General features: G+C 37.3%; 1 protein-coding gene across 1 annotated transcript in view; it reads right to left on the bottom strand.

Moving 5' to 3' along the window:
- Positions 1 to 846: 846 nt before the first annotated feature.
- The window catches only part of LOC124514284 (calcium-binding mitochondrial carrier protein SCaMC-1-like), a 51,891-nt gene continuing 38,038 nt past the window's right edge, over positions 847 to 14,699 (bottom strand). Inside the window, exons 7-11 of the mRNA XM_047082307.1 lie at positions 8,967 to 9,073; positions 6,050 to 6,218; positions 3,123 to 3,273; positions 1,821 to 1,955; positions 847 to 1,010 (exon numbers count right to left, since the gene is read on the bottom strand). Of these exons, the coding sequence (XP_046938263.1) occupies positions 847 to 1,010; positions 1,821 to 1,955; positions 3,123 to 3,273; positions 6,050 to 6,218; positions 8,967 to 9,073 (726 nt within the window). The remainder of the gene's footprint in view (positions 1,011 to 1,820; positions 1,956 to 3,122; positions 3,274 to 6,049; positions 6,219 to 8,966; positions 9,074 to 14,699) is intronic.

Raw genomic sequence — 14,699 nt, 5'->3', positions numbered from 1 at the left:
TTCTAAAGAAAAGCTTACTCAGAAGCCAGCATTTAATAATTATGGCTATGGGAAAAACCCTAATTGGTCTCACTGGCTCTATTATCTCCTCTTTCAATGGTTTCTTCTGTTGTCAAAGTTGCCTTCTTATACCAGAGCATGTCAGCATCACGTATAATTCAAAGCTCTCCATGACCCGTCACCAGCCTATAGCAGTAGCCTTATATTTCACTGTATCTTCCTATTCACCACACATTTCCAAATGACCAGGCTACTTGTGATTTCCCTAATGCTCCACAAACCCTCTCCCACAACCCCACCACCATTTCCATGTTACCACTCAAGCTATCTCATCGATTTGGAATGCTTTGTAAAAGTCTATCTACACAATTATTACCATTACTTGCTGTTCACACACCCTCCTGGACTTCAGATGAGATTTGCCTTCCTCCCCTCTGGTGATCTGTGGTTTTAGTTTAGCTAAAGTTTCACAATCCTCTCCTCTCTCCCACTCCTCAACCACTCTTCCTTGTTCACAAGCTCCTACCTCTTCCCACCTTAACTGGGATAGGTCTGAGTAAAACAGTCCTCTCTTTGTTCTCATTCTACATCAATCTTCTCATGATTTATTTGGTTTCCCAGGTACCCTGATACCAGGAGACTGTGCCCAGGAGAAGGGATGAAAGTATTCTGGTCAGTGGAAAGTATAAAGTCCACTACACACTAATACTTTTGCATTGTGATACCTCTAGATCTCGTGAGTAATTTTAATTAATCTATCACCAAGGAACTGATCACCTTGACAAAATTAATAAAGTCAAATTTTGGAATCAGCAAGACCAGGTCTCCAAGCCTGGATCAGTCAGTCTAGTGAGGCAGTTCTTCATTCGAAGCTTGTTGTGGCCAACCGGCCCCTTGCCATTGTCTTGCCACACTCTCATTCAGTTTCAGCAGGGAACAGGATTCGTTGTTCCATAAAAGCAAGGAGAAGTATTCAGGATTTTCCAGGGTTGACTCAATCAACTCATAAGCTAAAATAAGAATTGCTTCAACAAGTATGAAATAATGGATTTAATCTTTAAAATTCTTCCTCTCAAATGTTTTTCAACCAGAAGGCAAAAAGAAAATTTGTCCAATGCCAACCAGTTCTCAATACTGACCTCCTTATAACAGCTGAAAATATCAAGAATAAAAATGAACGAAGAGTGTTTGTATTTACAAATAAAATAGCTGGAGAAATCAGAAATATGTTGTTGTGTTATTATTATTCCATCTACCATCTGATAGAAGGAACTATGAAGGAATTAGGAAACCAATGTTCCATTTTGGCTTAAAAAAGAGAAATAAACCATGATCATTTGCTGCAACATTAATTCTAAATGCAGTGATTTTTGTTAAAGTGTATAAAATATTTTCAAGCTCAGATTTGCAAACAATTGTTTAAATAGAAAAAGGTTAACACAAGCTTCTACCAAATGTAGAACATATAAACATATAAATGTTAAAACCAAATACCATGGTATGTATACCCAAACCCAATAAAAACAAGTTTAAAGTTAGGATTCAACGGAGAGTAGTAGAAAACACAAATAGATTTCTGTGGATATTGAGGATTTTAAATTATTAAAGAACTTTACCAAAATGATTATTTAATTTATAGATTTTATAATAAAAAAATGTTTTAACAATTATTTGGTATGTCTTTCCTTTTAGAAAAGGACAGATTTCTCTTTACCACCCAGGTATTATCTTACAATTAAGTGATTTTGGTTATGACAATAATTTGACATTTCACTTTTAAATTAATCCCATATGTTGTGTCACTTTTTCATAAGCTGCACAGCTGATGATTACTGCAGGAAGCACCTTTATGATGTTTGGGGTGAGACCCCTGAAAAATCCCTTTTTTCCTTCATTGTTATGTATCTCTTGAATGAGGTGAATCATAGAAGTTGTTGTTCCTTTTTCCTCCAGTGCTATAAATTGAAAAAAAATCAGTGTAATTCAATATTTAGTCTTTATACATTAAGATAGTCCAATGATTAATGAGAATTTACAGAAGCTAAAATTACTCTAGAATTTACACAAGCTAAAATATAACTCTCTCCCTACCTCTAGAATAGTCTTGTGCTATCCAGTACAGTAGACCCCAGAAACCTGTGTCTATTTAAACTTAAATTAATTAAAATTAATTAAAACTAAAAATCCAGTTTCTTAGTTGCATTAGCAATATTTCAAGTGCCTGACTAGTGGCTTTCATACTGGACAACACAGAGATAAAATATTTCTGTCACTGCAGAAAGTTCTTTTGGGCAGCACTTGAATGTCTTTCATAAGGGACCTCAACAAAGCATTTGGAATTGGGTATGACACAGTTTGATAGGGCAATGGATGGGTGATTGGATGGATAGAGAGATTCCCCACCTGGATTGCAATCTAAATTAAATCTGAAAATCTTACCAACAAGAGGAGAAAACAAATGTAAAAGAATATCACTTGCCACATGATTCCTTAAATTTGCTGAGGAATATAAAAATAGAATTAGATAAGGTTTCTTTTTCTTTTTGTAAAGTGATAAAGGTATTTTCTTAAAATCTAAATTGCTAACATTTCACTTGAGAGGAAAAAACCAGACAACCTCCCTTCCACCCAACCTCTCCTTGCTAAGGGGATTATAATGTAAATGCAATTCCACAAATGTATTAGGTTCCTGATGCAGAATAAAACAATGATAGCAGAACTAGGGGAAAATTGCATGTTTGCATTGAGTAACTGTTGGCTTAATTTGAAGAAAAAAATGTTTTCTATTGTTAGGCACGGTACTTCCTAATTATAAACTCCTTAAGGAGATCATCGGTAACTAAAAGAAATGTGGGCAGTCCCAAACAGAACTTTGGAGAATAAAAAAAATCTAAAATTGACAAAGTCTCTACAATAAAAGAATAAATTCAAGACATGTGCCTTAAGAGTCTGCTTTTGATTTATCAATTCTTCAGTTTTTCTGCTTTTGAAATCACTAATTTCTACTCATTTAAAACAACCTCATTTTTTAAAACTGTTTTTAACTTAGTTTTTATTATTGCCTCATTAAAGTTATCTTAAATCACTTTTTAACTTATTACTCCATTAAAAAAAAAACTCACCTTGAGCCTGCATGCGAGTTCTGACAAGGTTCAGAGGGAAGCTGGCTATCTGACCACAAGTGTGAGACAGTGCACTACATCCCAGCAAAATTATTATCCCAGGGTCTACAGAATTTGTTGCATAATGTTCTAGCCAATAATTCTTCAAAAGCTGACAGAGAAGAGAGTAGTAAATATCCTTTAACCATTATGCAAGACTAAGTACAAAAAAGCGTGCTGCTTGCTCAATTTCAATAAACATACTGGGTAGCTTCTCTTCTATAATGTTTAAGTTCATTTATTTATTTTGAGAGAGAGAGATCATGTGTGAGAGGGGAAGAAAGAGAGGGAGAGAGAGAGAGAATCCCAAGCAGGCTCCAAACTATCAGCACAGAGTCCCATGCAGGGGTAAAACTCACAAAACATGAGGTCATGACCTGAGCTGAAATCAAGAGTTAGACGCTTAACCAACGGAGCCACCCAGCCCCTTGAGTGGCTTCTTGATTTGAGAATTACACTGAGCATTTTCACTTAAACCCTTCAGAAACTTGACAAGTCAATACTGTCATCTCCATTTTATAAATTGTATAAATGAAGAACTAATTCAGAGAAACTAAGTTATCAAGTCACAACGCTGATAAATGGGAGGCAACCTTAATCACTTGGTTTTAGTAACTGTTCTTTCCAAAGTCTTTACAAAAGATCGTTCCTACTCCTTGTATAGAGGAGGCTATCCCTACTGTCCTATCATGGACAGGGCATACTGATGTTTTCAAATAAATGTATTCACACAACCTCAGTTTGAGTTTTCCTATGTTCTGTGTCTCTCTGCATGTGTCTTGCTTATTTTGTTTTTGTTTGTTTTGTTTTGTCTAATTGCTTTGGTTTGTAATGACATTCAAAGACCCAAGCAAAATTCTGAAGATTCTCAGAGGGATTAACAGAATAATGTAGAGAAGACTGCATAATCCACTCTAGGCTAACAAAACCACATTTTCTGAACTTTTAAGAAAGATCCTTTTTTCCAAATTTGCTTTTCCTTGAATAAAAGTGGCTAGAAAAGTTATTTAAAAATGGTGGGTTTTACTTTATTTTTTTTTTTAATGTTTATTTATTTTTGAGAGAGACGGAGACAGAATGTGAGTGGGTTGGGGCAGAGAGAGAGGAAGGCACAGAATCTGAAGCAGGCTCCAGGCTCTGAGCTGTCAGCACAGAGGCTGACGCAGGGCTTGAACTCACAAGCTGTGAGATCATGACCTGAGCTGAAGTCGGACGCTCAACTGACTGAACCACACAGGTGCCCATAAAAACAGTGGGATTTAATTTTTTTTTTCAACGTTTTTTATTTATTTTTGGGACAGAGAGAGACAGAGCATGAACGGGGGAGGGGCAGAGAGAGAGGGAGACACAGAATCCGTAACAGGCTCCAGGCTCCGAGCCATCAGCCCAGAGCCCGACCCGGGGCTCGAACTCCCGGACCGCGAGATCGTGACCTGGCTGAAGTCGGATGCTTGACCGACTACGCCACCCAGGCGCCCCAAAACAGTGGGTTTTAAATATCACTAAGTGCTTTTAGAACTGTTCATTTAGGGGCGCCTGGGTGGCGCAGTCGGTTAAGCGTCCGACTTCAGCCAGGTCACGATCTCGCGGTCCGTGAGTTCGAGCCCCGCGTCGGGCTCTGGGCTGATGGCTCAGAGCCTGGAGCCTGTTTCCGATTCTGTGTCTCCCTCTCTCTCTGCCCCTCGCCCGTTCATGCTCTGTCTCTCTCTGTCCCAAAAATAAATAAACGTCGAAAAAAAAAAAAAAAAAGAACTGTTCATTTATTAAAGGATACAGCTTTACCATTATACTGAGGCAACTATTATGAAATGTATAATTTGATGCTTCTGACAAAAATACATTTCAAAATGTCTTTACTCAGTGCATTTATTAGTCATGCAACAATAAAAAGAGAAATATGCAATGTCAATCTGGCAAGAAAGCAAAAGATATTGAATTATAAAAATAAAAGGATGGAGGGAGCCCAACATAAACAGGAGCAATAAAGGCATTTTAATAAGACGCAAGACAACAAAGAAGAAAAGAAATACATGCTATCGTATTCAATACTTTAAGCTTCTATAAAAGGTATGTACATTTTTTTAATTGCTAAACAAAATTGGCTATCTTTTGTATGATGGTGGTATCACCTGCCAAAAATACCACTGGGCCTGTGGCTACAGAGCTGTCCTTCCTGCACTGAGAATGAATTGAAGTTCTGCTAGTCACTTACTCTCACCTGGTTCTTATGACCAAATGGTATATATTGTTAAGAGAGTCTATCTAAAACACATGTATGGTCATAAAAATGAAATGATTGGTTGGAAGGGGAATAACCTGGAACCCTACCTGATCAGCAAGCACTACACTATTAGGATATTTGGCCTGTCTCCATGCTGTCTGCCCCCCCGCTGCCCCCACTGGAGCCCCCTATTACTCCTTCCCTCGATTCTCATTTTCATAATGGGGCAGTAACATCTCAGCTTTCTCAATTTTAACTATACATCAGATTCTTCTAGAGAGTAAAAAACCTAAACCCTAGGCCTCCCCCCAGAATAGTTAAATCAGAAGATCTTAGATGTAGCCCAAGAATCTTATTTTTTAAAGAGGTGATTCTGATATGCATCTAGAGTTGAGAACCAATATTTTATCAGCATTTAGGTCTATAATTATTATCACTGAAACCAAATTAACAAAGAAATACCAAACAAAAAGTTATTATTAGAATACAAGACAACTAATATATAAAATGAAAAGCAAGCCAAATAAAAGCATTCAATTCAACCAAACTTCTATCAGAAGCTATTCCATGTGAAGTCATTTATAATCTGATTTTTAGAATGAAGACTATTATTATACCAAATTTTCAAATCTAACACATAACGTCATAGTAATGAGAATAAATTCACCTCATAAACAGCCAAATCTATGCCTGCATAAGGTAGAATACCTAGAAAGTTAGGAATATAATCTTTGAAAAAGGTTCTAACACCTTCTTGTTTCAGAAGCTTCTTGCCACAATCAATAATCCCAGAATACTGTCCAGTTTCACCAAGAATCATTCTGGTCTTTAGAACCCAAATGTGAATAATATTATAAAAATATATTATATTCACTCAACTCATCTAGAAATTCAGTAAACTGTATTATATTACAGTGTATACTATCATAGAAATACAAAAAGAAAGCAATTTTAAATAATGATTTTAACCTCTCCCTAATTGACTATTTTTTTAATGTTTACTTATTTTTGATACAGAGGGACAGAGACAGTACATAAGTGGGGGAGGTGCAGAGAGACAGGGAGACAGAATCCCAAGCAGGCTCTGCGCTTATCTGCACAGAGCCCCATACAGAGTTTGAACTCATGAGTCATGAGATCATAACCTGAGCCAAAACCAAGAGTTGGATGCTTAACCAACTGAGCCACCCAGGTGCCCTGGCTATTTTTTTTAAATATTTATTTATTTACTTAAGAGAGGCAGGAAGGGCAGAGAGAGGGATAGTGAGAGAGAATCTCAAGTAGGTTTCATGCTGTCCACACCGTCTGCTCAGAAACCTCACAAACCATGAGATCACAAACCATGAGATCTCACAAACCATGAGATCATGACCAAACCTGAAATAGAGTCAGATGCTTAATGGACTGAGCCACCCAGCCACCCCCTCTCTAACTGACTTTTAATTATAAACAGCTGACACAGTACAGAGTTTTTAAAAATCATTTAAATAGGAAAATACAATTAATCACTGTGGTTTTGATGGATAACATCTGTCCAAACCTCTTTAATGTGCTGTAAGGTAACATATTCTAAAACAAACTCACTTGAGGTAACATTATTGCTTCAAAATAAAGCAACTGTAGACAAATTCCAAGTTTAACAAAAGTAAATGGTCATGTTAAAGTGAAGAACCAATATGGAAAAAAAAATTTTTTGTGTATACTTAAAATACATACTCTAAGAACTCTTGTAACAGTGAAGTGTATTAACTATAATTATTAGATATGACAGGCTCATTTTGTGCCCATAAAGTAATAACATAACAGGAGCTATGGGGCAATAGTAGGCTTCAGTAGTCTGTCTGTGATCAACATTCCTATGCAGTTCTCCTTATAGAACACTCCTGTTCTCTTAAATTCCATTAATTTAATGTAAGGGAGCTCCATATATACTTAGAGAAATGGCTTTCCAAAACAGCCAAGACAAAAAACAGCATAAACTTTTTCTTGATTGGGCAAATTGTGTTATCTTGTTGGAGCTGCCTCTGAGCCATGAGTTGGAAGGCTTTGCTTGAAGAAGTTCTCTGCAGGAGGCACACTTTGGATAATCCCATTCTGAAAACTCTCTGCCCTCTCCAGGGCAGTGAACTCACTCCTTTCTTACTCAAGTAAATCTTTTCTGTATGCTTCACTGGTAGGTTTTTTTCCCCGCTCACTCTCTAAATTAAGGTCTTCTCCAAAGTTTTCTTCTCAGTGTAAAAAAAAAGTAAAGAAAAGAAAAGAAAAGTAAAAAAAAGAAAAGAAAAGAAAAAAGCACCACACTCTACTTTTTTCTAAGTAATCTCATGGTTTTAACTAGCACTTCTTTGCAGATGACACATCAAGACTTGAAATCTCTCAAGTCTCAGTATCACATTTGCAACTGCCCGCTGAAAATCATAACCTGGTTGTCCAACAAAAACTCAAATATGTGGAAACCTGAACTCATCATCTCTCACCACCTGGGCCACTTCTACCACTCTCAAACTCCATTAGAGGTGTAACTCTGATGTAACTCTCCTAAACACTTAAGCACAGAACCCAGACAAAGCTTCACCTTCTTCCTTTCCCTCTCTCCTTCCTGCCACATCTCACACTGTCAGTTCTTGTGACAGCTCTAAAAGGACTCAGTTTCCTCCAGTCAATGTCATACTCCAAGCTTTTACCATCACTCCCCAAAAGATAGCAGTATCTTGTTTATCGTCATCTCATGTCTCCCTCACTCTAGAAAACTTTACCAAGATTATATTTCAGCTTCCAAAGTCTTTAATGGCTTCTTATTTTTTAAGAAATTAAAATTATATTTCTTACATTGCATTCAAGAGCCTTTCTGATCTGCCTCCAACCCATTATCCATGGTATTATCCAGTGTCCAGTCCAAACCTAAAAATCTGCTCCTTTGCCTCCATTCCTTTAAGTCATTATTTCCACCTAAAATGCTCTTCCTCATTATCTCTAAATGTCCAAAATTTAAGCCAAACTCACATATTCTATTTATGTCTTTCATGAAATCACTAACTGGAAATCATTTCTCCCCCCCCTAAATTACCATAGTACTTCATATTGATCTCTCTTCTAGAATTCAAATTTTCTATTATGGATCATTGTTATTGATGTACATTTTTAGCTACTCTTCTATTCTGACCAAATGACCAAATCATGATTATTGATGCACATTTTTATCTCCTCTTATAGACTGACCAAAATGCCTATCTGACTTATCTCTGGATCTAGAAAAATGCCTTAAATTTAGTGACTATGCAATACAAATTTGACATGATTAATGATTCAGTGATTCTATCAATCAAGCAAGCAATCAATGAAATTTTTTTCTTCTTGATACATGTATGTATCTTCTTGATAGGTCTACAACACTACCTTGATCCTAAATAAACAAAAGAAAACATTTACTAGGTCCAACTAATACTCACTAGTGTGAGATTTAAATCCTGTAGCTAGAAAGCTGTTTATTGTACAAAATCCTGATCTGGGATTCATTTACTTTAAAAAGTTATAATTTGCACTGAAAACATTACTTTACTTACAGTTTTATAATAATACATACCTCCATGGGGTAAATACAGGTCTGGGCAGTTGCACCAGCCAATGAGCCAGATACAAATCTCTCAGTAATTCCTATTTTAGCACCATCAAAACTAAGCCATTTTTTATACTGTATAAATAAAAGCATTGAAATATATAATATTACTGAAATGGAATATATATTGTTTCTAAGTTTATTGTTAATTAGTAATATAAAATTATTTGAGAAAGTATTCCAGACACCTAACATTAGCATCTAGAGAAATACTTGGTTTTAATTTTTACACAATTAGTTGTCTAAAATAATAAGTAAGACTTCTCTATTTGGCCTCCTTTTTCCTTTTTCTTCCCCACAGAATGAGTTAGCAACATTAAATCACGTAAGCATATTAATGAATGTACTATTTCATAAAGGGCATGCAAATGACAAAAAGGGACAGAAATTGCATCTGTTACCTCTTTTTAGCCCCATGTCTTAGATATGCAAGGTACTTAATATTGCTTGGTTACTGGATAATCAAGAATAGTAACTTAACATGAGAGGCTCCTTTTGTTACAAGGAACAATGGTTTACTCTGGTTAGCTTAAACAGCAGGGAGGTTATTGCAATAACACATGTGGAAATAAGGAAAACAATAGCGTAAAGGTCAGGCTTCGCAGGAAGTAAAGTAAGTCAAATTTCATGGAGACTGAAACTAAACTCATTTAGGATCCAAGACAGCCTTAGCAAACTGATTATCTTGTCACCTGTTAGGTAAGATGTCTTCCTGTTTGCTTTTCCTAGAGGTCTATCATCAATATAATTCAACTAACTCTGGTTCTCAAATCAGTAACTCCATCAGAAAGTGTGATTGATTTAGTGAAGGCAGAGACTGCTACATGTTCCCAGCACCTAGCACCTACCACCTTCTTCTTCCTTTTAGTAGCACAGCTGACTCAGTTGCCAACTACATTTCCCTCTTCTTTCTTGCAATTAGGTTGTGTGGCTAAGTGGCTAATTTTAACCAAAGAGATATGAGGAGAAGCTGAGTGTGCAAATTCTGACATCTTCTTCAAGTTGCCTGTCCTGGACACCTCTTTCCTCCACCTCAGGAATGGCAAAGATGGAAGCAACCTCTGAAGCCAGGCATTGAAGATGGCAGAGATGTGCTGTTAGCCACGGACCTATTGCCTCTATCTCATTTAAGTTGTTGTGTTTTGGAATCTGTTTGTTAAAACAGCTTAGAATGAACCTCAACAAGAATGGAAATTGGTTACTAGATGTAGGGTACTACCATAACTAAAACCTAAAATATGTGGCACTGGCTTTATTGTTAGGACACAGATATTACAGTCTAAGCAGATGATGATCTTTCTATGCTTTGTGGAAATGCTTGGTAAAGCGTCTGCTGTGATAATGTGGGAGGCAGACGGTGTGCTTTTTGAGCCTGAAGTTCTAGGAAAACTGATTGTAAAATCTCAGAATATTGGTCAGTGTTGCATGCTCCTTGCTGCTTTTGGCACAATCTATAAGATATGAGGTAATGTATCTCTCTGCTTTTTTGCTCTCCAAAGCCAGTTTGCAAGCAGAAATGGGAGGGAATGGAGCTCTGCTAAGGGAGTTTTCTTAGCCTGGCTTTGTATTCAAGAATGGTGGGTTTCCAAGTTGGAAAGGCCACCTGCTTCTGTACCCCAACAGAAGGAAATAAGATTGTCCTAAAGCACTTGCCTATCTGAAAAAAATCATATTAGGGGCTCTGTCATTTGATTTCAGTTTATTGTTTCAGTTCACATCAACATAGGCTACTATAAAAATGAGAGAGAAGGGGAATGACTAAGCACAGGAGCTAGAAAATAAAATATCAGAGAAGAGATTTTTGGATGTGGTTATGCTATGTGGTATTGACTGAAAACAAACAGAGAAGAAGTCTAAGAAACTTCTGAAACAATTGTATGCTAGAAAACCCATAAGCAAAGCCTACAAGACCCTATGTTCCATTGATCTCTAAAGCAATTCTCAGGCCCCCAAATGCAAGCAGGCAGACACCTGGCCGTGGCAGACACTTCCAGAGCTCTGCATCACATTTGGACAGTTCTGTACAGACTCACAGACTCACTTCACTGACAGAACACCATCAAAAACAAAAGCCTTTCATCTCTCTGTTTTGCTGCCTCAGGGCCTTCTCTGAAGCTGTAGGAGACTGTCCAGCCCAGAAGTCTGGGGAAGTTAAAGTCATAAGAGCAATCCTCATATAATATGGGATATAAACTGGCAGATAAATAGCTCAGCTCTCTTCTTTCAGGCAGATAATTCTGAGAACCATTCTGTATACTTCCTAGAAGTTCCCTCAGAATCAAGCCCCTATTTCCTATAGCTGAAACCTCATTTATGTACCCTTATATTGGCTTTTCTTCCTTCCATGTCTCACTGTCCCTGCTTCTTCACAAAATAAGCTAGCTGTACCCAGACTCTGTTTGGGGGGAGAGGGGGAACCCAAATTAAAACAGTTGGTATTACTTCAAAAGTGGCCCTATGCACCAATTGAAAGCCAGAAATTGTCAGAGTAGATCAAAAAAACAAGACCCAACTATATGTTATCTATAAGAAATCCACTTTAAATATAAAGACACATACAAATTAAATGTGAATGGAGAAAAATACACCATGCTGACACCAACCAAAAGAAAGCGGGGTAACTATATTAATTTCAGACAGACCAAACTTCAGACCAAGGAAAGTTACCAGGGATAAAGAAGGGCATTACATAATAATAAAGGGGTTAATTATCTAAGAAGACAAAACAATCTTTAACACGTATGTGCCTTACAACAGAGCATCAAACTACATGAGGCCAAAACTGATTGAAGTGCAAAGAGTAGTAGATGAATCCACTATCACAGCTGGAGATTTCAATATCCTTTACTAGAAATGGGCAGATCCAGCAAAAAAAAAAAAAAAAAAAAATCAGTAATGACATAACTGAACTCAACACCACCATCAATCAACTGTATATAACTGACATCCAGATTGTCTCATCCAAGAATAGCAGAGTACACATTCTTCTCAAGCTCACATGGAACATTCACCAATAAAGACCACATTCTGGGCCATTACACACACCTTAACAAATTTAAAAGAATGGGGATGCCTGGATAGCTCAGTTGGTTAAGCATCCGGTTAAGCATCCAACTTCGGCTTAGGTCATGATCTCACAGCTTCTGAGTTCAAGCCCCCATGGGTCTCTGTGCTGACACCTCAGAGCTTGGAGCCTGCTTCGGATTCTATGTCTCCCTCTCCCACCTGAGATCTGTCTCTCTCTGTCTCTCTCTCTCAAAACTAAACATTAAAAACAAAAATTTTAAAGAATGGAAAGCATACAATGGCTGCTCTGAGACCACAGTGGAATAAAGTTAGAAATCAGTAACAGAAAAATTATTTTTAAAATATCTACCAAATTTACCAAAATATGTGGAGATTTAAAAACACACTTCTAAATAACACACAAGCCGAAAAGGAAACCTCAGGAGGAATTTTAAAGTATTTTGAACCAAATGAAAATAAAAACACAATTTATCAAAAGGAGTCGGAAGCAGTACTAGAGGGAAATTTATAGCATTGAATACATATATTAAAAAACAACAAAGACCTAAAAATCAATAATCTAAGTTTCCACCTTAGAAAACTAGAAAAAGAAGAGAAAATTAAATCCAAAGTAAGCATAAGAAAATATGTAATAAGAATTAGAACAGAAAGCAATGAAATTGAAAATAGGAAATCAATAGAGAAAATCAATAAAATCAAAAGCTGGTTCTTTGAAAAGTGGTCCTAGAAAGTAGACGTAGAGAGTGGATCATTCACCAATTGCTGGACAATTATGGGATCTTGGTTGGTAAATGGGATGATGATAATCTATGGTAACCTATGGCATTACAATTACTAAGATTCATAGTCATGGTGGGTTGGGATGAGATATTCATAGGCAGCAAAGCATTATATTATGCAGTTGCCCTAATACTTGAACAGCATGGGGAAAATTACAAGATTGTAGAAGTGGCTGGCTCTAATTCACTGTCTTAGAAACTTTGTTTTTTGGGGTTTTTGTTTGTTTTTTCTTATTTTCTTTTTCCTTCCAAGATTTTACTTAAATTCAAGTTAGCTAACATATAGTGTGGTATTATTTTCAGGTGTAGAGTTTAGTGATTCATCATGTCTTAGATCCTTTTTTTTTTTTTTAATTATTTATTTTTGAGAGAGAGACAGAGAGAGACAGAGTGCAAGTGTGAGAGGGGCAGAGAGAGAGGGCAACACAGAATCCAGCACAGAGCCTGATACGGGGCTCAAACCCACAAACCATGAGATCATGACCTGAGCTGAAGTCGGATGCTTAATCGTCTGAGCCACCCAGGCACCCCATGTCTTAGATACTTTGAAGGAAGATAATGTCAAGGTTAGATCAGCTGATTATCACCTTAAATCATATTATGAACACCGTAAGGCCTTCATATAAGCATTTAAAGAGAGTCTCATGGATAACTACAAATCAGGCCCAGGATATAAATGTAAAGGTAACAGTTACTAAGGAAACCATGTAGAGTCTCAAAAGGTCTCCTATGGTAAAGTGAAGACCCTCGCTGGGGAGGAGTAAGACCCTGACACATGGGACGGGGACATTTGGATGTATATGCCTAGAAAATGTAGTCTCTAGCACCCTCAATTTGGCAAAAAGTTGCCTCCTTCCTAATTCTAGAGCAGAGAAGCTTCTCTTTGTCCAGAGGCAATGTAAAGGCCTCAAAAAGGCAGATACCTAACAAGAGGATGTTTGCTTTTCCCACAGTCTGTCCCACCTATGACTGCCTCTTACTGCCTCTCAACCAATAACTTATATAGGGTCAGTCCTCAGACAGCCCAAGGACCTGGCTACTATGGGCTGGAAGGAACCAAGGGAATGGTGTGAGAGTGGATCACAAGAGTACTGACCGGGGGGATATGAGAGGTGGGATGTAATGCTGGATAGCGAAGACTTTACTGATGTGGAACACTCTCTCATGACACAGGACTCCTAAAGCCGGTTGGAATATGCTACTGGGACTGCTCTTTAAAGCTTGGACACAACTACAGCTGGCAGCAAATGAGATAGAGATGTTAAAGTCTTGACAGATTGTTGAGGAAGGGGTCAGCAGACTCAGGAAGGTAGAAATATTACAATGAATTTTATCATGCCTGGAGAACCTACCAGTAGACTATGTTTTTAAGAGAAGGGAGTCCTTGTTGAAAGACCCAAAGATGACTGTCTCAGTGTTGACAGCAGGGGACTATAGCTGCCATAGATTCCTCTGACAGATCTACAGAAAGTAAACAGAAAACCTTCGGGAAAGGATTCACCTTTCTAGATGTCATTAAGAATTTTCATGATTCATGGGAAGAGGTCAAAATATCAATTAATTAATAGGAGTTTGGAAGAAGGGGCTCCAGACTTCAGTGCAGGAAGTAACTGCAGATGTGATGGAAACAGCAAGAAAACTAGAATCAGAAGTGGAGCCTGAAGATGGGACTGAACTGCTGTAATTTCATTAGAAAACTTTCACAGATAAAGTTTCTTCTGATAGAAGAACAAAAAAAGTGTTTCCTTGCGATGAAATCTACTCCTGGTGAAGATGCTGTGAAGTCTGTTAAAATGACAACAAAGGATTTAGACTATTATATAAAGTTAGTTGATAAAGCAGTGGCAAGTTTGACAGGATTGACTCTAATTTCGAAAAAAGTTCTACTGTGGGTA

Source organism: Lynx rufus, unplaced genomic scaffold, assembly GCF_022079265.1.
Source record: "Lynx rufus isolate CCGP_SWC_20201006 ecotype Redwood Valley unplaced genomic scaffold, mLynRuf1.p SCAF_2, whole genome shotgun sequence".
NCBI lineage: Eukaryota > Metazoa > Chordata > Mammalia > Carnivora > Felidae > Lynx > Lynx rufus.
This window is presented reverse-complemented; position numbering and strand designations above follow the sequence as displayed.